Raw genomic sequence first — 24,219 nt, 5'->3', positions numbered from 1 at the left:
TTATGATCATGTATATAGAATTGAATATTTTTAAATATGGATCTCAATTATGAATCTTGTTGGTTCTGCTAAATGATTTATTCAATACTATTAAAGGAAATGTTTCCTTGAATAAATTTTTGGGTTACCATTGATCTGAAATTGTCTTAATATATCTAACAGGAGGCTGCTGGAGCTCTTAGTGGGAGTCGCACAGGGTTACGTATTGGTGTTGGGTGCAAAGGGAGAAGGAGACAGAGTGTTGTCCTCAGAGCACCAACTCCTGAACTGAAAGCTGTGTGGACAAACCTAATACAAAGACAGATGTAAGTAGGCCAAATGAGCAACTGTTTCAATATAAAATCTAGTCAACTTTTTAAAATCATTTTGCATATTGGAAAGAAGAAACAAACAAATGATGGAGATTTCAATGAGTTTATACAGTTTATATTAAAAGATCTTAACTAATGATGATGCATTTAATGATCTTAATTGACTTTTAATTACTTTATTCAATGTAATATTTTTCGGACTTAAAATATGTAAAACCACAATGGTGCTCTATGAAAGGTATAAAGAGAGTGCTATTATTATTGTTGACCAGGTTCATTTTCACACTGTAGTGGGTGATGTGGGCTAAGATCCTACCTTAATTTTGCAGCAAGTCTATGAATTGGATTACTTTATTACTTAATGGAAAATCAGTTTGGAGAAGATTAAATGGAGAATAAAATAGTTTGACCTAAAAATCATGGAATTTTTTTCAACAAATTTAGCTGACACCATGTCAATGACTTTTTCTACCATCTGGCAGGCAAATATATATACATTTTTTGGCTTAATGTCTTTAATAAGGAAGCCAATTAGCCTTAATTAATCATCACCGACATTATTAATCCAAAGATTGGTTTACTGCTGCTCACCTCTCCATTGTTTTGTGGCCAGTCTCTTCATAACTTCATCCACATCTCTTAAAATCCTCTTTGTTGGTAGAATTCACTCCAATGAAGCATGAAAAGTACAACCTCTCTAACTGTTAATGCTTTCACTGCTAAAAATCAGCAACCATCTGCCACCAGTTATTAGAATATAATAAGCTGTGCAGCTCTGTGGTAATAGCTGCATCAGTTGCCTGTGATGGCCATGACAAGTGCACGCTACTGATTCTGTAGAGAATATGAATCATGTGATAGTTATAAGAGTATATGGTATGATAGGTGGATCGCGGTAGTCCAGGGGTAGAGTATTGGACTACTGACTGAAGGGCATGGGTTTGATTCCCGGGAAAGTCCCTCTGGGCACCATCAGCTCCATCCAAGCTTTGCGATTTTTTGGGTACCAGATCTTCTTGGGAAACCGTAACCGGCACAGAGAAAGGAACTGGCCCCCCCTACCCTGATATGTTAATTCCACATGCCCTTAGGCTTAGTACTGGGTGAACTCTCCGATCACCTACCAAATGGTCCTTTGGGTTGATTATTGTTTTTACGGTTTTTTTATGGCATGATAGTTAGCGATATTGCTATGTAATTGCTAGAGTTGGTTTAGACCTCCACGAATACTTACCCAACTAATGCATGTATTAGTTGAGGTTTCTGGGAGAGCTGGCTGAGCATACTCAGTCACTAGAATGAAGTCACCAAGCTTGAGTTGCATCCATTTTCTTGGTGTTCATTTTTTTTGTTTGTGAAAATAGAGGAATAACATATAAAAAGTATATTGCGAAAATTGTCTTCCTGAAAAATATCAAGATTGCCACATAAACCATTTTCTACAATACCTTGTATTGAATATCATGGAAATGCTGCATAACATTGCAGAATTTCAAAACAGTATTTTTGAGATGGACATAAAATATTAGATAGATTGTTAAATGTCTAGCCTATTTTTCTCTCCAGTAATGTTGTTTCCTTTCACCCTACATTTGATTTTCATTCCAGAAAAGACCCTTACCCCCCCCCCCCCCCCCCAGCCCTGTGGTATTCAGTTGTTCTTCTATTTCAACTACCATGGTATACGTGCATGTACTTCTGCCTTTGATGCATAATAAGATCTTGTTTATTCACCCAGCTGATACAAAGTAGAATGTAATTCAAAGGTACAAGAAGTCCCTGGCCAATATTGCAAGTAATTTTTCTGTGCTAATTTGTATAAATTATTTATCATATGTCTGCAGTGGGTCGCGGTAGTCCAGTGGGTAGAGTGTTGGACTGCTGACCAGAGGGTCCCGGGTTCGATTCCCGGGCAAGGCACTCTGGGCACCTGCAGCTCCACCCAAGCTAAAGTGATTTTTCGGGTACCAGGTCTTCCTGGGAAACCATAACCGGTAGAGGGAAAGGAACTGGCCCCCCTACCCTGATGTGTGAATTTCACACCCCATATAGGGCTTAGTACTGGGTTATCTCTACCATCACCTACTAAACCGACCTTCAGGTTGATTACTGTGTTTATGGTTTTTTTTTTTTATATGTCTGCAGTGAATCAAAGAATGGGTCTGACTTCATGGATCACGACCATATCATGTGCTTCTAAATCATTCAGCAAGATATTTATATACTAGAAAGTTTTTGCATGCAATTTAGAAAGACCTCTGATTTCTTTTGATTTATCAGAAAAGAGAACTCGAGCTAACTTCTTTTGTATATTCAAGTCATGATGATGTAGCATCTGAGTTTATATGAATAGATATAGAATCTTTTTCCTGCATCCCTAATCCCTATGTTACTATGTTTTATTTACACTTTTGTTTTGTCATGCATAAGCAAAGGCTTAGGTATTTCACATTAAAAATGTGCACTCTGCTCTTACTGCGAGAACAAATGAGCATAATTACTTTTAGTCAGGCACCGTATGCTTCCTGGTATGCTTCCTTTCTTCCTGTCTTGAAGATTTCTGGGAGTGAGACTTTTCTCACAAGAGTAGCTTTGGTTGGATGAGCTCTGTGAAAATAGAAGGCACCAGTTAACTTTGCTCTTTTATCATTGCCTAAGTTCTTTTCCTCACTCTGAAAAATTGTTATTACTTAATGCTAGTTATTCGAATCCATTTCATAATTTAATTCAATAAGGCAACTATTTTGAAGATTGCTGTTACTTTAATAATCAAGTTGTTTTAAGGTTATGGATATGTACTGTTATTCATGATTATTATAATCACCAATTTTTCGTGAGTAAAATGTGAACATATTCTCCTCACTATGTATGGTGTGGATTGCATTTGCAACCATACCGCTTGTTAGGTCTCATCCCTCCTACTTCCTCAGTGATACATTCCCAGGGGAGGAGCCTGTCCTTCTTCCTGTTCATATTCTGCACATATTTTTGTAAACAGAAGTTTGGATCTATATGTTAACAGCACAAAAGCATTCTCTCATCTACTAAGACTAAATTTGTGAATTATGTTAAATATATTAGTTAATAATATAATGTGCTAGTGGCTAACATTGTTTACTCTTATAATTTTGTAGTTTGCTGGCATAAAGTTTATTAGTTGGCAAGTAAAATTATAAATTGTGATAGTTTAGAAATTTTAATTGGTAATGATCTCTTGTTTTCCCACATGCTGGTTTTTTGAAAATTTTCTCATATCTTGCAGTAACTTAACCACCCAGATGTAATAGCTGGTGAAATTATACTTTTGCATTTGTAATGACCAGTGAGGCCTTAGCAATTACCTATTATATATTCCATTTCAGTCTGAGAGAAATGGCATTCATACAATGCATCATTTGGACATGAGAGAGAAAGGAATAAGAAATCTAGGTTACCAGTACAAAAGAATTTCTGACACCTTTGGTCTACTGATAGGATAAAACTTACTCTTACAATATATCTGGGTACAGTACTTTAAAGTAAATATGAGAATTTGACATTGTAAATGGCCTTACCTGTAGTAAATGGATCATTATTACCTCCAGCTTCCTCCTTCTCTAACAATCGAGGCCTCCCTATCTGCTTCCTCTTTCCCTCTTGATTGCTAACCTTCACTCTCTCCATCAATCCCACTTTGAACATGAGATCTTGCCTAACAATTCCTATGGCCATTAAAGTCATGTTTCAATAGCTAGCTACAGGAGAATTGCATGGTAAGTAAATTCTTAAATAAGGAAAAGAACTGTGCAAGCCCCAAGCATCGAAATGTTATGTGTGATTTTAAATTAAGTGCCAGTGCATGCTTAAAGGTCTTGGGTGTCCCTTTTTGAACTTGCTAATCACTTTCTGAGTAAAAATATAAGTTTGTGTTGCTACATTAAAATATTCTTGCAGCTGCTGTGGCTGATGCAATATGGAGCCAAATAAATGAAATGTGCACCACCTATAAATATCGATCACATAAAACTAATGATAATACAAAATTTAATTTAATCCATTAAATTATGCACACAAAAACTTTTTGATCACTCATTATTGAATAGGCCTTAAGCATAAAAAGCGGTATCGTAATGCCATTCACCCCAACCCCTTTGGATAGCTCGCAGAGTATTATGTAGAGATAAATGAACCATTGTAAATAAAAATGGGATTTAGAGTGAATAGGTGGTTATTTAAAATTATGTGTACATCTATGTTTTCTCATAATTGGCCACTTTTTGGGAAAAAAGATCCACAATGCAAGCATGAATTAAAAAATTATTTTTTAAATATTTCATTCACTTAATTACTGAATCTATATGTTCTGGGACATGTAAAGCAGTAAACTTGAATGAGGGATTCCTTATTGTTATGGATTTCCCAATCAAAGGCAGAATCTTTGCCAGCTGAGTTGTCGATACTTTAGCAGAGAACTCAGAGAAGTCAACAGTACATTCTGTGTAACAAAGAATAAGCTTGACTAAGTTGAAGATAAAGTATATTCTCCATGATTTGATTTTATTTACTACCTAAATACTGTAAGAGGTCGGAGTTTAGTGGCACCTATCCCTTTCCCAAGAAATGGGGTGTCCACTTATCCAAATTGAATGTTATCTGTGACATACCAACCCAGGTTCACAACCAATCCGTGATTCAAACTTCAAGTAAGCGGATTCAAAGAATTACTGGCTCTCAGGGAGCCAATATAAACTCAAGCTCAGTTAGGTTTGGTTATCATCTCTCCAAATTTGCTTCTGGCAATATCTGACTTGTTATTTGATGGGTGAATTAATTAAACAGGTTTGGAAACATGATTACTGTTAGTAAATTCTAAATTTTTCATATTGAATGAAAATTGACTTTGAGAACCCTTGATTGCCCTGCAGCATATTTCTGAACACAGCTCGAGGGGGCACTCCCACCGGGAGTCCCCTGGACTCCCCTGACCCATACTCACAGCCAAGCCTCGTGGGCAGTTCAGCCAACTTGCCAGGGCGCACACAGTTGGGCGTGCCTGGGCACGAGAGACGGCACATGGGTTCACCAACGGGAGACAACTCGGGTGAGCATTTGGAGGAGGGAAGACTGGAGGAGGTGGAAGAGGAAGTGCAAGACGGCCTGCATCAGGTGCGTGCAGAGAGTGTGGGCGAGGACCCGTTCCCCATCTCAAATTGGGACGTCTCCCCTACTTCCCCTGACTGTGATCCCCGACCAAGCTCTAAACCCCAGTCATGCTGACCCTGAGACCTTGGTTGAAGTTTAACTCTGCTGGGTGATAGTAGTTGGACCTGATGTTGGCAAAAATTACCATTTGTTTTGTAATACTTGTTTTTTGCAAGTACATTGATCCTGAAAAATCATAATTTTTTAGAGTTTGAATTTACAGGGATGAAAATATACAAGACTATTGCAAGTACAAGATTTACCGGAGCTTTTTATAATGCAGTATCTAACAGAGAAATGGGTGTTCTTTGGAAATTCTAAATTTTATGCAAAGCTAAGTGAAATATTTATTTACTATATTTTATGCAGTATTGTTCCAGAAATATTGTGCTTTAGTGTGCGCACATGGAAAAATTTAACAAGAAGCTGTTAAGAAATAAATATTTTTATTGGCACGAATTTAATTGGTGTGGTGATATAAAATTGTTTCCTTTTAATGACATCATGTTACAAAGAATGGAAGGGCACAAAGTGCAATGCATTCATTGCAACAAAACGCATAACAAATATAGCCTTTGGGTCATTATTTTGATAGTTTAAATGGTTTATTTACATACAACTAATGTAAGGTTTCATGAATCATGAATTTTTTTGTTTAACTTCCTAACTGGTACTGTGAATTTAGACAAATATGACAAATTATTATAGACATAAATTAAATATGAATTAAAAGTGTTAAAAATTGAAGTTATTGTATTGTCAATTAATATAGTATAGAATTCACATTTAGGTTAAGTTGAAATCTATTTTCATTTAAAATCTATTGGAGAATTTTTTATGTTAATTAGACAACTTATTAGCATTCGGAGTGGTGTGCGCTTCAAATGTGAAAGTCTTCACGAATTAGTTTTTACCCTGACCTTTTACATTCACATTTGTTCTTGGACTATAGTAAATTACTTGTTTTATTGCACATATAAATGTATACTCAAATGGTCGATCATTATTTCTACATTTGCAGAGGGGAAAATACATTTGCAACCAATAGAAACAACTCCTAATATGCATTTACTCTTAACTAAGAATTTCACTTACATAACTGAGGTAGATTATGATAGCATTGCTTGTAATATGAAGAAATAATCCATTTTAATGTATTATTGCTTTAAGTTTAAAGAATACACTGATGGTAAGCAATGCAATGAAAGAGCTGAATTCATTAACATTTCATCTTCACATGACTCAAATATTTCAAATAAGAGTGTGTAACATCTCATATATTTAAATTGGATTATATCGATCTCTGAATATCTAAAGGCATGGTGCTAAATGCTATGATACCACAAATATTTGTAATGTATCAGAATTTTTTATGGGGTTTAGTGGACCATTATTATTTCAAATGAAATGATGATCATTCCAAGTAGGTAAAAGTTTGTTCAAGATGGTTTTGAAATTACTCTTAGAAGATATTCCCTAAACAATCATCCAGATTTTTTTAGATATAAGGCAACATGAACAGGAGCTAAAAGTTCATATCAATTTACTTATCCAGGTTTCAGAGTGGTTTTGTGTTGACAGGCTAATTTTAAATTAGTGCATCGTGTAGTCCCTAATGTTGGGGTGAATTGGGAAAACTGTGAAAAAATAACATATAAAGCTGGTTATTATTATCAAGAACAAAAAGATGCAACATCTCAGGTGTCATTAATAAACGTTTTTTATCTGTATAGTTTACTTATAATAGCAGTCATTTCTGCAAAATTTAGATATTACTAACTTTGCTTTTATTTATGCACTTAGAATATTAATCTTTATATTTTTTATGATTGCATAATTGAAGAATGAGACCTGGTGAAATGCATTATCAATACAACCCAAGTTAGGCCTACTTAGTTTTGGTATATTCGTCGTTTTTATTTTAAAATGTACATTATCCTTACACTGCTACTTCACTTTTGTAGTCAGCATACTAGAAGATTGAATGCCATTCTTATTCATATACAAATACTATTTTAAGTGCTAGACACTTTTTACTTCAGTAACTTAGTTATTAATAATGTATATGTTTATATGGATTACTAAAACTACAGTCGAGGAGTATGGGAAAGAAATATTGACTAAATGAAAGATTAATTAATTACTAAGTTTTTCTTGTAACCTAAAGGTTCATAAGAAGTAAAAATATGAATTGCATGCCAGAAGTTTCAGGGAAATATGTTACAAATTTAGTTAAATTATGTTGTCAGTAGCACCAAAAGCACACTTTTGGTCGAGTATCAGTTGTGTACCCTTTTCATAGGAACCTTAAGTATCTTGTTTGGCATGTCACCAATCACCCCCGTCCTCTAAATGGCCATTAGATTCCCAAGATGGCCATATATACCAAAAGTTAACCCAGTATAACTCCTTTTTTATTTGTGCATTTTGAACTTATCCTCAACTCTTAATATAATTAATGGCAACTGGCAATTTGGTGTTGATAAAGTTATCATTTTTTAATAGAGCAGCGATGATTTGTTTCATGAATATGAACTTCAAGATAAGACACCATTGTATGTGTACCAATGTAATTAGAATTATTAGCACTATTTTTTCCTAATGTTAGGATGCTAAAAAAAGCTAAGTAGAAACTTACATTCCAGTTCCCTTTAAAAACATCACATTGAATATGTCATGATAATCAAAAATAGGATGACTCTAGGAAGCAAATGCTCTCCATGTCTTGTTCCTAACTAGACTCATTTGTCTAGCTGCATTGGGAATAAAAATCAAGTCTAGGGAGTATTACAATAGCAACAGTATCAGTTTTAGATTCTTTAAAATAGCAACTTTTTGTGTGTAAGAAATTAATTCTCATTCATTGTTGTAATGGACAAATGGGCAGGTGTATATCGGTTGGTGGAACAATGTTATATATTACATAGCATAGTGAATTGTGATGAAAGAAGAAAGGCACGAAAGATCCTGATAGGGAGAAAGCCCAGCCCAGGTTTCAGAGCGAGCACTCACTAACTTCAATGTATTAACACCGTGAAGATGGTGTTTTAGGGCAAGGAGAGACTAGAATGAATTCTGCCTCATGTGTCCATGGCATTGAGAGTCTAAAAGTAATCACTAGCACTCACTCTAGGCAAAGGCATGCTTAACAATTTTGGGATCAAAATAAGAAATAGGATGCATTAATATAAATAATTTTTGCATGTCATAATAGCATAATGGCAGCAGTGCAGGTTTCTAGCAAAATACAGAAATGTGGGTGGATTATTTTAATACTTTTCTGTAATAATTTTTAAAATATTGATTTTTAGCATGGGAGTTGTTATACATATAACAGGTCAGGTGACGTTTTTAAGTAAATGGAATGGGTACATAATTTACATTTTTCATTAGGAAAAATCTATCATGATCTATCTTTAATGTTGGAATGTTGGCTGAAAAATAATTTAAGAATAAAAAATATTGCACTGTACATTGCATAAAGAGACCCAACTTTGTTACTATTTGACCATGTGCCCAATAGTAGCTAGGTGATTTATCGCAAACCATTGGGAACTCATGTTTAAGATAAATAATATTTTTGGCAATTTTTATTAGTAAGGGAGTTTTGATCAAAAATTAATTTTTTCCAGTTTAGTTCCAATAAAGTTGAGTTTTTCATTTTAGAGTAGGATAATCAATGAGTTATTTACAGAGTTAAGTCATACATAAATTTATATCACATCAAAGAAATAGCATTTCCACCAACACTTGGCATAGCACATTTTATTCAAACGACCATTCAAATTGTAATGACAGAAAAAGAAAAATAAACACTGCAAGTACAGCATCAAGTAAAATAAAACAATTTTTGTCTAAATAAAAGTATAGATTACACATTTCAGCATTTATAAATTTAAATATGATCATAAACCTGCATTGTTTAGCACAAAAGTAATATCATTGATGAAGAACCAATACAGGATTGCAGAAAGTGGGCATTATTTTCTTCACCCAGAACTTTGCTCGTCCCTCCAATGATTCTTATGATTAGAGTGGAAAGATTTAAGTGAAAATAATGGATAATTTTACTGAATTAAATAATGCAGATGGTTCCTAGGTTGTTGATGACCTGACTTATGGTGATGCGTACTTATAAATGGACTCCCTTAGCACCCCATGAGCTTGCGATTGAGTACAAATTAGCCTTATCATTCGATGGAATGGCACCAACAGATTTATGAAAATGATGTGTAGTCAAGAGTTCTAGGTTAGTATGGTCTTATTTTTAGGGGCGTGTTATATTCAAATATATTTTTCAGTTAATAGTTTGGGCTTTTCTTCATTATATCCTTGATGTAATCATTTCTTTTCAAAAATTAAATTCAATTTCCAACCAGTCTATTGCAGTCCATATGCTTCACCATTATGGATGAATATCAAGAATAAAGATTTATACCCATGCAATATCAGTAGCCACAAAATCTAATGCCAATCAGCACAGTTTCTCTTATTATTTTGATATTATTGAAATTTTTATTAAAAGCAACAATTATCTATGCCTTTATGAAACTGTTATACTAATATAGGTTGAATGCTTGTAAACTCCAAGTTTTTTGGGAGAGATACAATGCATGTATGTCTTAACAGAAGGGCGACATCCCAGTTGGCCCTATGCATATTAAGTTTTAAGGCACCTCATGTGAGATGAAACTAAACATGCTACATAGTATGAATTTATTATTTATTTGGAAATATTTTTATGAAGTACTTTCAAAGAAATTTGAAAACTGTGTTGTTTACTACTGACTCAAAACAGTAATGTTATGGAAATATGTAAAAAGGCAACCAAACCTGATGCAAAGAAAAAATACTTAACATTAAATATTTTTCCGAAGGATCAGCTTGGGCTTATAGGTCGAAGTTATACCCCGGCCCATAAGATGTGGGGTGACTTAAGAACAAACATTGGAGCAAGAAAAATGTGTCTTATTAGCTGGGAAATATGATGATTTACAATTCATTGATGCAGCAGATATGCACTGGCACCACTCTCATTGTTTATAAGGTTGCTTTTGCACAGTATTATGTATTTTCAAATTTCTAATTAAAATTTGTGAGTTTGTGATTCCCTTTACGATTGTACCTTTATTACCACATAGTGGTGACATTGTTTTTATAGCTGATATTAATAATCAATTCATTGCTCAAAATCAAGCAAGTTCACTGAGAGTTTTTCTATTTATGAATGACTATAAAAAGGATGTTGGGACTCCTTAAAATAAATTCAAATACAAGTAAAAATAGTATAATAATTTACATTAAATGCAATTACTTTCAATATCAATTACAATAGATTAAATTGGTTGCATTTTTAACACTCAATGAATCACAAAAACTCAGGTTGAAAAATTTTTGTGAGTACATAATAGTCATCTTTCAAGAGCCTCTGTTCAAAGATGTTTACTGTTGACCTGCAGAGCCAATATTGTGCGTATTGGTAATTTGTATGTATTTTGGCTGGCAACAGTCTGATTGACTTAGTGGGTTAACTGGCCATGAAGCTAAGTTGCCTTAGTAGAATTTCTTGACCAAAGATGGAATTTGTACAATGCAGACAACTCAAATGCGGACAAAATCAAAAATAATTTACCCTGCCATCCCTCTCACATATTCCAGGGGGTTATGGACTGGAGTTTCTTGTATAATGACTCACAAGTGAACTAAAAATGGCAAATAATGCAATATTTTTTTCAGAAACATTAATTAATAACAAATACAGTTCAATACCAACTATTCACAGTAATTGACGGGAAGACACTGGCAGTTTGTTGGAAGCGATGATAATCAGATAATTAGTTTCGGTCTATTATGGCTATAAACTCAGCGCATTATGTACATCTCACTCATGTTTTCCAGCAAAGTATGCATTTGGCTTTCCCTTTATCATTTCCTTGATCTAATTGTTCATTCCATTCACTCATCTTATAAATTCAAGAAAGTTTAAAATAACTCACAGTTCCTGTATGTCATCACTGTGCAGAACAGTCAACAGTAAAAGTTTACACATGTATAATATTTTCAGTCACAAAATCCATGCCATTCTTATTTGTTTATCTTTCCAAATATGTTGGACTTTCCAAATATGAGTTAAGACTTTTATCCAAACATAAGTAAAGTTTATGTAGTTGCTTCACAATAGTCTACTGATGAATTATGCCAGGTCCCATTGTCACTCTTCCAAAAGCAGATTAATCAGTGGAGAACCGCGTAGCTTTGGAAGACAGGGTCATCTGGCTTTTATTGACATTGGCATATGGTCCACTAAAGATGACCTTTCATGGAGCTGACCAATCAGAGTTACCAACTTCCCCTACTACCAAAGATTTGGCACAGATGGCTCCTGTTCATGTATTCTTGCACCAAATTGTGATTGCATAATGAACATTCAATGACAGTTTTCTTACTAACTTTTTATAGATGAATGAAGCACTGAATCTGTTTTCAAAATTTTCTAAGAGAAATGAAAATAAGATTGCTCAGATTTTGGTTAAAGAAGCATGTAGAGTCACTTGCTCAGTTCTCACTAATATAGAGCAGAGCCTTGGAAGACTCATCATAGTACAATTGTCTGCTTATGAGTGGCTTTTGGAAAAAGTTTAGAGTTGCTCTGGGAAAGCCTTTCCAATGGATGAAGTGCCATTTGCTGCTAGCACAGAGGCAAGAACGAGAATAGGTGCAACAGAGAGTGGGAAGGGAGGGAATATTGCTTAATGGAACCAACAGAGAATCACCAACCAATGGGATAATTGGAGTTCACATAATTAATTATGCCTATCATTACTTTATCACATCCATGATCCTTGTAATTTTCTGATTAATTTGGTCCCAAACTTCACACAATTTTGTAGATTTTTAGCAATGGAGCCTAAATAGTCAGTGACAATATTTCTTTGAAATATTTTTTGATACAGAGACATGCAATTTATATGACTATTTGTCATTGACTCTTGATTTATTGATGATTATGTTGGAGTGATTTTCTGTAGTTTACCTGCAGTCACTGTTGTAGTAACTCATTAATTCTGAGGCGGTAGCTTGATCAATGATGGCATGTAATGATAATACTGAGATAACTATTAATGCCCATGGTTCAGTTTAATGACTATGTCTTGCATGTAAAATAAATTGGTATTAATGAGGCCTATGTATAGCACCCAGGACAGGTCATTCAATATTATGAGTGATCTATGATTGATCAAAATCTCTGTGGACATTGAAATCCTAAGTTGCACTCTCAATTAATGGTCAAGCACATATATTTTCAACTACCTCATGCTATCATTTGTAATTTATTGCAAATGTTTAAATTCTATTCTGTGGGGCAGCATTTCAGTTAGTTCATAGCATTGTCATTACTTGAAAATGTATTCAAATTATAATCCTGGATGTCACAGAATCTACTGTTTTCAATTGACTTTGACAGCATCTAGAAAAGGCATTTAATACAAAGTATATCACCGGTATAAGTGGGGCTCCTCAAGGAAAAAAATGTGACTAGGATAAAAGAAATGCATAGTTTGGTTGCTAAAGTCTAACTCTGATACGAAGGGGATATTTTAAGAAATGATTTTAAAATTGTTTATATTTAGGAAATGAAATAGAACTGTTCAATGACTTCCTTCCTCTTGAAATGTTTGCTGGATGGTGAAGATTGAAGTTTATTGTGATATTCAAACAAAAAACATTCTGCCAGCCAGCAAGCAAAAGTAGGCAAGGCAAACATTTTAGGTTATCATATATTTCCCACACAATCTTAAATAAATACTGCTTTCTTCACTCCAATGTAGGGTATTGAAATTTTTCTGTTTGTTTTGATGTTATAACTACCAATATACCAATTTCAAATACCTGGGTAATCTGTTTGTAGGCTGAACATTTTCGGACATGCATGAATACAAAAACTCTCTTTTATACATGACATTATGTACCTTTATTCATAGATGGTATAAAATGGCTTAACTGTATGTTCAGTAACATTATAACACTTTGTTTGGCTGAAAATCAAGTTAGTAGAATGCTTTTGGAAATCATTATTTTTACGTATTATTAAATATATATTAATATTTTTGAAAAATTAATGGCAAAGAAGAAAGACATTAAATTGAAATTAAAATTCCACTTATGAATCATCATGCAGGGTTCTCCAGACCACAACCTTGTGTGAGCAGGTAGGAAGGGGCAACTTCCAAACACTCTGAAGGCAGCATAGGACACATTTTGGAGTTGGAAATAAAACACACCTCGTGATCATTGCCAAAAGTGGCACACAAACATTATCATTCCTCTTGTGGAAACTGCTTTTGATAAAATATGTAGAAACTTCAAGTCCGAAGTCATCTACAGCACAGTGCCATGAGTTTTTGTGGGAGGTGTGATAGGGAGAGGTGCAGTAAATCCAGATAAAGGAATAGAAGAAACATTCTTTTCATGAATGAAATTTAACAATGTAATGTGCCTCTGCCCCACCTGTCGTCTTTCAGAGATTCTTTCTGACCTCCCTCTGTTCAGCCTAAAACTCTGCCCATGTCAAGTAATTAATGATAGCTGACTTTTATGAATAACAGTGCTAGTAGCAGTAAATAAGTGCCACTCTTCTCCGACTTTCTTACCTGATCTTATTTCTGTGAGGTCAGCTTATGGAATTTTGTGAGGTAAAATTTCAATGGAAAAATGATAACATAATTTGCCAAAGTTAAAATGCTTTTTGCTCATTTGATTTTGCTAGTTCTGATTAATGATAACACAAACATTCATTTCAGGAAGGTCAAATGCATGAGGTGGAAAAAGATGCGTTTTAGCAAAACCTAGTAAATTATACTACAGTATACAACATATGAGTCATTTAAATACATACATTATTGTGTAATCACAAGTAATTCAGGCATCATGAAGATAAGAGCTATCAAATCCCATATAGTGTAAGATGAAAATACAGGGAATTTAAGACTTATACATAACCATGATGTGTTTAGTCACTAGGTAAACCATGAACCCTTCTTTGAGCACGTCATAAAGTTAAATCATTCAAATGTGAACTTATTTTAAAGCAAGGAGCCATTGCATAAACATATGTACAATCCATGAACACTAATATGACCACTAAATTACAGGAAAATTGAAGTGCAAGTAGGTTTTCACTCTCATAGGTGTTAATAGGGTAATTGTATTTTACAGCAGCCCTGTTATATTTCTAAACAAAAAGTGTATTCTACTAAAGCTTATGAACAGAAGATCTTGAACTGTGATTCTAATGATTTTGTGATGCTTTCTGAATCAGTGGCTAGTGTAGAAATCTCTTGATAGTATAATAATGGTCCTGTAACTTTCAGTTGCTCTGGAGACTTAATGGAAGCATGATGCCTACCCTTTTTTTCTAATCTTGCAACCAATCTGGCCTTTTAACTTTTATGACGTTCAAAATGTTATTCATAGCATTTATTAAAAATCAGTAAATTGATCTGACCAATTCGGAAGTCCAGGATTACTCACTGCCCTAAATACTGTTTACTCTGGAAACATAATAAAGGTATAAGGGAAGGTGGCTCAGTTTTTAGTGTGCTCATGCAGACATATCACTGTAAAAGTGTGTCATAATTTGAAGCCAAGAGAGGATTGATTGTCTCAAAGAAATAGCTTCAATGATTTTTTATAAACCACAAATATAACAAATTGGGAAGACCTACTGTTTCATAACACTCTGGCAGTATATAAGTGGAGGAGATGTGTGCCTGGGAAGTTCTCAGGTTATTTTAAGATGAAGTCATTGTCATGAGTTGATGTTTGAAATCTGTGGACTTCATTGTGAACAGCTGCTACAATGGAAGAAGAAGGTAGGGGCAAGAGTGGAAGTAAATCAAAGGGATGAGCCACAGCCAGGCCCAGTTTGGGGAAATGAATTGTGTAAGGAAAATTTGGTTGCTGTCACAAGGTTAAGGTGTGCTGAGAAGTAGACAGTAAAACCTCTTTATTTTACCATTCAAGTTGCCAAAAAAGTATAGCTTTGAAATATCTTAGTTAAAAAATGGTCTCATTATTCCACATTTGAAAAACAAAATTACTATGAGAAATTATCTTTCCATTTAACTAATTAGCAAATTGACCTGGGAATTTAAATATGGATGATTTGACACTATGTTTAGTGTTAAGTAAAAGAATGGGCAAAAATTAATTTGTAACAATGGATATGACTCAGTGAATAGTAAACTTCAGTCCTCTCACCTTACCGATAAAATGAAAGCAACTAATGTTTTCAAAGAACATAGATATTGACATATCATCTCGTTCCAATAGGTATTTTTGCCATGGTTGACATGATATACATCATAGTGTCTTTCTCTTCCCACTTCCACTGAAATGGGCTGGGTGAATAGGTTTGTTTCCATGACTGCAGTGAAATTCCCTTTCATCTCTCACTGGAGGTCATGCCACTATTCAGAACTATGCCTAGCATAAAGATTCTATAAAAACTAAATAACATGTGTATCTTATAATATTGGTTTGTTCAAACCAATATTATAGCTTCCTCTTTTGATGTATAATAAAGTTGTTAAAGCAATGGCTTCCTTTCTTTAGCCACAACTGTAACAAATTATACAACAATTTTGACCTTGACAGGAAAATAATGACGTGCTCAATACTAGCAAAATGCATCATAATTACACTACCACCATTAAAAGTAAAAAAATAATTTGTTAAAATAAACATTTTAACAAATAATAAGTAAATGAAAATCAAATTTCTTCATAATTGCCACAATAAGGCATCATTCTTTACTCATGACTTCAATGATTTCAGGTATATAACTGAAAATTGTCAATTGTCTACAATCCCACCTCGAATGTAGATGTTTTGTTGCATTTATTCAGATTTTTGTAGAATGGATGTAGAATAGATTCACCACTTAGAGTACCCTAACAATTTAACATTGTTCCTATGAGTACAGGTTTCTCAAATTGAGTGACAGTATTCATTATAATTTCTCCACAAGATATTCCTCCTTCTGGTAAGGGAATATGCATTTTATTGTATTATTATCAAATTGGGTTTAGGTTAGGCAGCAAATCTTTAAGAAAAAGTCATTTCAACATATTTGTCCCCCTCAAATCACCTTCAGGAGAGAGTGTGAGGGGAACTTAATAAAAAATCCCTCAACAGGTAGGGTTTGTTAATTCACTTGTAAGCATTTCATTAATGGTCTCAAAAGGGCTTTAAGAAAACCATGTAGTACTTTATATGATAAATATTTTTTGTTGTTTGTTCCATTTCTAAATGTGACTATAACCTCTACCTCCATGCCTGTCTGTTCTGCCTCCACTATCCATCCTCCCTCCAATAGCCCACCATTAAAAGCATCATAACCTTGACTTTCCTTTGATCTACCCAATCAGAGTGAAAAAGGTAGGAACAGAATGAAATTCTTCAACTCGGAATGCAGGCTATATAACTGGCATGATACATAGCTTTGAGATCTCTTCCAGCATCCTTGAGGAAGCCCTGCATTCAGTTAGAAGAGTCATGATGCATCAGCATGATGATGCACCAAAAGCATAAAAGCATTTCATTTTAATTTTCAAGCCAAATTCTGTGTGAAGTGTCTGCTTCTGTTCACATCATCTCTATTGTTATTTCACTTGGGGTAGTAGCTTAGGAAAAAATTGGTTTATTTTTGGGTGTGGGCATTTTTTGCAATGGAGATCTGATACATTTTGCCCTTATAATGGAGTGAATATGAAATTTAGAAATTAATAAACAATTATTGACTCCATATTCTGAGGAAATTGTCAAAATAAATTATATATTTGCAGTCATGGGACCAAATATAATGGCTTCAAATTCATATGTTGGTATATTTTGATTAATCCATTTTAAATTGCATGTGAGGTTTCATGGCAAGGGACTGTTCTTAGTTTCAAATTAATCTGATCCAAAGAATTAGTTGGTAGAAAAAAAGGAGCAGTGAGATTACAGTCATTATCTCTCTCTTAGTATAATGTAAAAACTCAGTGTTAACTAGTCAAATTATGCCAAAAATTCACATTTCTTTCTCTAAGGTGGCATAAAATCAGGGCACTTGGGACATCTTAACAGTGAAGTTAAATCGATACATATGTCTATGAAAAAGAGACAGCATATGTAAGTATTGCCAAAATCCATGCGGGAAGATAATGAAATATGAAAGATCCTGTGCTTTCCCAGCATATCTGTTGAGTGAAAAACCCTCAGGCCTTCTTGGGCCTCAAGGTTAGTGTCTCCATTGCTGTAGATACCTGACTTGGTCATCGAAATGTAGGCAGTTAGAACCGTCATCATGGAGACATTAACCCGGTGGAAGACCTGAGAGGATTTCACTAAATAAGGAAACATATTGCACAATAAACTAATATGGTTATATATTTTAGAAAACACTTGGCTTTGGGTGTGACATAGGCCAATTCCAAGTGAAATTTTCAATAAAGAAGTGCATCTAAAAGTCAGAAGTTTGGTAGGTCTCATTTGTATATATACTCATATCCCTAGAGATTTAGTTTAACTGCATGCCATTGCTTGGGCATCAAGTATGCAATAATTTATAAATTTCCAAGACAGCATTTCTAAGATGAAGTGGAATTTTCAAAGTTGGAGTGTAAGAGTTAATAACAATAATAAGTCAAAATAAAATTGTTTTGTTTATTTTTTATCAATTGGCAACTTTAAATTAACTCAAGTTTTATAATCAAAGCTGTTTAAAAATGTGTGTCTCTATCAGAAAATCTTTGATTACTGAATCACTGAAGAGAGAAATATCTTAGTAATTTAATAATTTTGATTACTTAATAGGAGCTTGATTACAAAGGTCATTTGAAATATTTGAAAAAGGTAGGCAGGTAGAATAGATGAATATCAAGAAGTGCACCGGGCACCCTTCAATCAGAATCAGTACATGCCTTTCCATCTGCGTGAGGAAATCTGCGGTTTAAATCATCCCCTTGACAGATAATTTTTCATGCTTCTAAATGCTTTAATGCCGAACTTCTGAAAAGAATGAAATTCTTCCAAAAAAAATTGCGGCCATCTGGAATCAAACTCGTAATTTTTGACAGCCAATACCTGAGGTGAGTGGCATGAAAAAATAGATGAGATTATTCCACTAATTGCAGGTTGGCCATGAATTCAAAATCCAGATGGTGACTCTGAACATCCCAGTTGAACTCCCAAACTGTGTCGTTCTTTGTGTACCAGAATTTCCTGGGAAGTCATTTTGGGCACATACTAGAAAAGAAAGGACCATCTGATTGCATGAATTACAACCTTGCTAGGGCTTTCAGCATGAATTGAGCTCTACCTGTTAGTCAAAGCTAACTTTGGGTTGATGGCTGTTGATAGTGGATATTTAGGATAGAATGTGCAATGAGGAATCATTAGGTAGAAGTTTGGGGCCAACTGAGCTTACCCTATTCTCCTGATGTTCATAAGAGGCAATGGGATGCTGCAGCAATAATTGAATTTATTTGCACCAGCAAATGTACTTAAATCATTTAAAATTGGGAGAGAGAATTCTCTTGGAGGAGACGACAACCCATTCCACCAGAGAGATTCTTGGAGCAAAAATCAGGGACATCCAACATGTGCTTAAGTAACATTACATCGTTGAGAATCATCCACTTTCAGAGAAGATTGGTAAAATTAGTCGATATATGTTCAGCATGCCTGCTAGAACTGATTCTATTTAGCTTTTGAAGTATACATTACTAGAGTGTATTTCCTGCAATTATTTTCTTTTGCATAAGTATCATACATTTTATGAAGTGCTCTAGGTTTTTGCTAAGGCATAGAACTCACAAGTTGTCTGATTTTAAGGAAATCAATTGAGTATAGGGAAATATGAAATAAATTTTATTTCCTCATATTTCATTTAAGTTAGTATTTACTACCTTATTGCTCACTAGCAGTAAGGCATGCAAGAGGCTTACAATTACAGATATCTTGATTTGGAGTTGCAGTTCTAGATATATAAATTTTAAATGATGTAGTCAGAGGGTGTTCCATATTCATGTACTAATTTAGCAAATCAAAGGGAAGAATAAATTCCTTACCATCCTTGAACACTACTTTTAATTATGAAAAATATTTCATTGTGGACTAATTGATGTTGATCATTTGCTCTTAGATTCAGATATACATAAGTCTGGGAAGTTTTAACAGTTCCATAATTAATGATAACAAATTCTTAATGTAAACATTTGTAATAATGAAGGTCATTAAAGCAGAAGAATTAAGCATTTTCATTTCTGTCGTCTTGCAATTGGTGGACATTTTTTTGGTGGAGCTTACAATGGTTTTTCAGGGTTGAATTGCCTTTGAGATAATCCATCAAGAATCTCTTGTACAGAGGTAAATCACTTACTATAATGCTTTTAAGCCTATGGTTAGGCCACTAAAAATCCAAATCATGAGTGTGACACAGCATCTGATGCATGTATTTGGAAAGAAATTTGTCAAAAAGCATGTGAGCTTTATGAAAAATTATGAAGCTTATAATAAGGTGCTCTTTCTCTGCGCTGCTTTTCTCTTATGGTCATGCATTACCTTAGAAGGATTTGGAATAAAGTCCAAATTACAGAGGGCTATCAAAAAAGTCTAGCTTGTATGAATAACATTTCATTCCTTTGTTGGTGATTCTTCGCCTTATTTTGTCTAGTTAATTTGTTAATGGAATTTATGATATATGAAGAGTTTGAGTTTTACTGATTACATGAATAGTTCAAGTTTTATAGGAAATATTTCTCTGTGTTAATAATTTGTAAGGGTGGAAAGGTTACAGATAGTAGTATAAAAGGATATGCCAAGTTTTAATTGCATAAGATCAATACTTGATAACAATCTGTAGATCAGTTCATCGTTAAAAAATTATAAGTCAAGTTTGTATATTTTAAGACAATAGTCAGAACCATTTAATTCAATTGACAAAGTATGAATTGGCTTGTGTGATGAACATTAATGTGTATTGATGTCCATATTTCCTTCATTCAGCCCTGATGTTGAAGTTAATGACATTAATAACCATCATGAACCAAATAAACAAGTACAAATACTAGACAATTTTATTCTAGTTTCATACCAACTTGACAAGTCAAAAGTAACTATTTACATAAAAGATACTGTAATATTTTAGTTTAAAAGTGGAATACAATCAGAAATTGACTGTTGACATAATCTCTGTGATGGTAAATTAGCTAAAGTTATATTGTGAAGGGATTATTCTCAAGTGCTCTTATTTTAGGGTGTAAATAGTTAAAAAGATATATGCTGCCACATATTTATTTTCAGTGTTATCCCTGGCAATGAAATTGGTATATAAATATTTACAAACAAAAGTTTTGCAACTTTTTATGAATCAGTACCAAAATGGTGTAACTAACTTCTCATGTTATTCTAAGCAAATGAAGTTAATTGTGCCATTGAACTCTCAGATATTAATTGTCTGATTTACCATTTAAAAACTTGGTTTTGTGAATTTTAGTTTGAAAAATGTGGAAGGTTATTTAAGGGCAAGAACTGATTCATGCAGCTACAATAGTGGTAATTTCACAAAATGACTGTGACTAATGCACAGAAGCTGGATAGTAAGCACTAAAATACAAATGTAGAGTACATTTTTGTTGAATTTTGTAAGTGGAATTCACGCTTGTAAATTGTTCACAGACTTAAATTTGAGCTACCATGTACAAACTGTTGATAAATAAAAACTAATCTGTATGTTGAAAACTTGGTGGTTTCTTCTTGAAATTTTTCACTCAGAATGTCCTCTCTATTTATGAGAAATTTAAATATAAACTTTCTCATTTAAATTATGTATTGATGATGATAAAATCTTGCTATGTTTGTGGCATTCATATGAATTTGTGGAACTCTGGGTAGATGTGCACTGTCTTCTATCTTGATGTCAAGTCTTTTAAACTATAATTTGAACAAGAATTTTATTACCAGTGTTGTAATAATAGTAGAAATTACATTTTATATGATTTTGTCAAAGTTCTGTGGAAAACTCTGGTACCCACTATTTCCTTTTGAGTTTGTTAGGCATTTCAATGGGCTAGCCCTTCTGGTATTAAATTCTTGTATGTTACTCTCACTGGAATATTTTGAAAGGCCATGTGTTGTTCATCATGGAAAGGGAGGAGAAGAAAAACACAGGTCACACACCCTGAGAGAATTTGCAGGTATGACTCCTTTTCATTCGCCTGAGGACATCCAATAATTGTTTGTCTGTATGTCTCTAATGTCCCTATGGGTTCCTGCCCCCATGTTAAAAAAGTCAGGATGTTTGCATGTATTCTAAAAAGCCATATGTTGATTGGTTTGATTTTTATATTGTATTTGATTAACTTTAAATGTCACAAATTTATATTTCTGCAGTTTTTAAAATCTGAGCTAAATAGGCAGTTTTGCTCCATTAGATTTGTTATAATGACACTGGAATAGTAATTCAGAAAACTTAGAAGTAGGTATGTCATGTGTTTGAACAATATAGCTATGGTAGTTTTAGAACACTCATATAGTCATGTTTTCACTATTGATCAGGTGTGCAGTAGTTTATACCTATGGTGGACTCAATTTGGATACGTTAATGGTCTCTAATTAACCTTAAAACTTACCAACTTAGTATAGAATTAATATGATATAAAATGGTACTGTACAATATTTCTTAATTTTTCTGTCATTAAAATCTTTTAAAACAGGTGTACTAGAGGTATTTATTGTGTGGTATGTGTTTAATCTTGAAATCTATGATTAATTGTCTTAAAATAGTTCTTCCTTTTGTTGCATGTTTATTAGTCAAAGTGACATTTGCACATGTTCAATGGCTATCATAATTAATAATGAGTTAACCATATAAAAGTTATTGTTATGCTCACCTCAATTACACCCATTACATGTCAAATGTTTTATTATGTTCGCATGCTATCTCTCGATGTATGCAGTTAAATATTTTATCATAGGAATATTTGTGATCATTGGTGATATTTTTATATAAAATTAAAGTTGTAATTTTAATTGATTCTCTTAAAAGGTGATCCAAAATTTTACTAGTTTTAAGAAAAATTATTCTTAAGAGGAAGTTATGCCAAGAAGTATATTACTTTATACATTGAGAACCTAGGCAATCTTGCACCTTTTTTATAAGGTTGACTACAAGACAAAATTAAATTTTTTCTTTTAATAGGCTTAGGGCATACAAATTGTTAAACTCTTGAATACCATAACAATGCAGCTCATGAAATTTGTAAAAATCTCTGAAACTTTACTTAAAATGCCTGCATTAACAATTGCAGCATTTTTTGCAACTTTTGTGACTACTAACAATAGGCACAATAGTGACCATTCGGAATGGTCATAGCTTCATTGTTATCAATTTCAATCTACAGCAGTAAATATTCTATTGAATTGATTGCAACTGAAAGTATTAAACTGATGTGGTAGTTACATGCAAATATGAAAATTTGTCCTTTTCAAATTTCTACACCAGAAAGAATTAGTAATTGTGTCCATGTTTATGCAGAGCATCAAATGCAGAAGTTTGAGACACAGGCAAACATAATAGCGATTACAAATACTTGGAGTATATTTCTGCAAAAGGGTGCACATTTGTGGAAGTCATTTTATATTTAAAATAGGAAAAAATTCTCAATTTCTACATTTGTATCTCAAACCACTTGTTATCATAAATCATCAAGCAGTGAATGGGTTCCAAGCAATCTGAAACATTTTAGCCATCCATCTCTCCTTTGCTTGCATAAAAATGTGTTATCCATCCATTTGTTTGCATATTAATATAAGTTCTTCGTGTAAATTTTTATGGTTGTCATGTTAGAAAATGCAGAACGGAGGCAATATTGCTCTGATGATTGTAACTGTAACCATCTGATGTTTTGTGAAATGTATCCATTCATATTGAAACTTGGTCCTTCTTACCTTTCTGAACTAAACCTCCTGAAGATATCACCTTCAGACTAATATGTCCAGCATTTAAAATACCTATCTACAAAATATCAATTCCATCAGTTAAAATATGATTGATTCACTCTTCTCAACAACTTCTCATAAAATCATCACTCTAACATCACTATAACAATTGACACTCGATACGAGTGATATTTTTGGAAATCGTGAAAACTCTTTATATCGGAATCTACTGTATAGCTTATTTATTTTATATCACAGGATGTTGCTATAATTTATCATTGTTGCTATTAATTTTACCTTGTGAGCATGTCAAGCATTAATAGTGCTCATACATTTCAAATTTCATCAAGAGAATCTGTCATTTTGCTTGCACAGATTTAATAATGTTAAAAAAAAATGATTACAGACCTGTCATAAAGCACAAAGTATTTTATTATATTTGACAGCCTTCTTCTCTCATAAATAAATAATGCTCTCTTTCTCCTACCACTAAAAAGGCTGCATATACAATGGATTTGTAATTTAAGTTCATCATTGCTGGAATCTGATGAAAATGTGGTAAAGACCTCATGCATCATCTTAATAGTCAATTCATTACTGTATTACATTTTTTTAAATGGCCATATGATAATTTGGTTAGAAAAATTAAATGCATAATGATAAAAATCTTTTAACTGAAATTATTATGGATTCTCTTGATGTAAAATTTTATTTCAAACAAGGTGCATGAATGCAAGAAACT

General features: G+C 33.5%; 1 protein-coding gene across 1 annotated transcript in view; it reads left to right on the top strand.

The window, feature by feature from the left end:
* Positions 1-24,219, top strand: part of LOC139696602 (uncharacterized) — a 230,286-nt gene that overhangs the window by 144,899 nt on the left and 61,168 nt on the right. The window contains exons 16-17 of the mRNA XM_071595411.1: positions 163-305; positions 5,216-5,456. Coding sequence (XP_071451512.1) covers positions 163-305; positions 5,216-5,456 — 384 coding nt within the window. The remainder of the gene's footprint in view (positions 1-162; positions 306-5,215; positions 5,457-24,219) is intronic.

The sequence above is a fragment of the Hetaerina americana genome, unplaced genomic scaffold (genome assembly GCF_022747635.1).
Source record: "Hetaerina americana unplaced genomic scaffold, ioHetAmer1.1.p SCAF_1, whole genome shotgun sequence".
NCBI lineage: Eukaryota > Metazoa > Arthropoda > Insecta > Odonata > Calopterygidae > Hetaerina > Hetaerina americana.
Note: the sequence above shows the minus strand (reverse complement) of the source record. Positions and strands in the feature narration are given on the sequence as shown.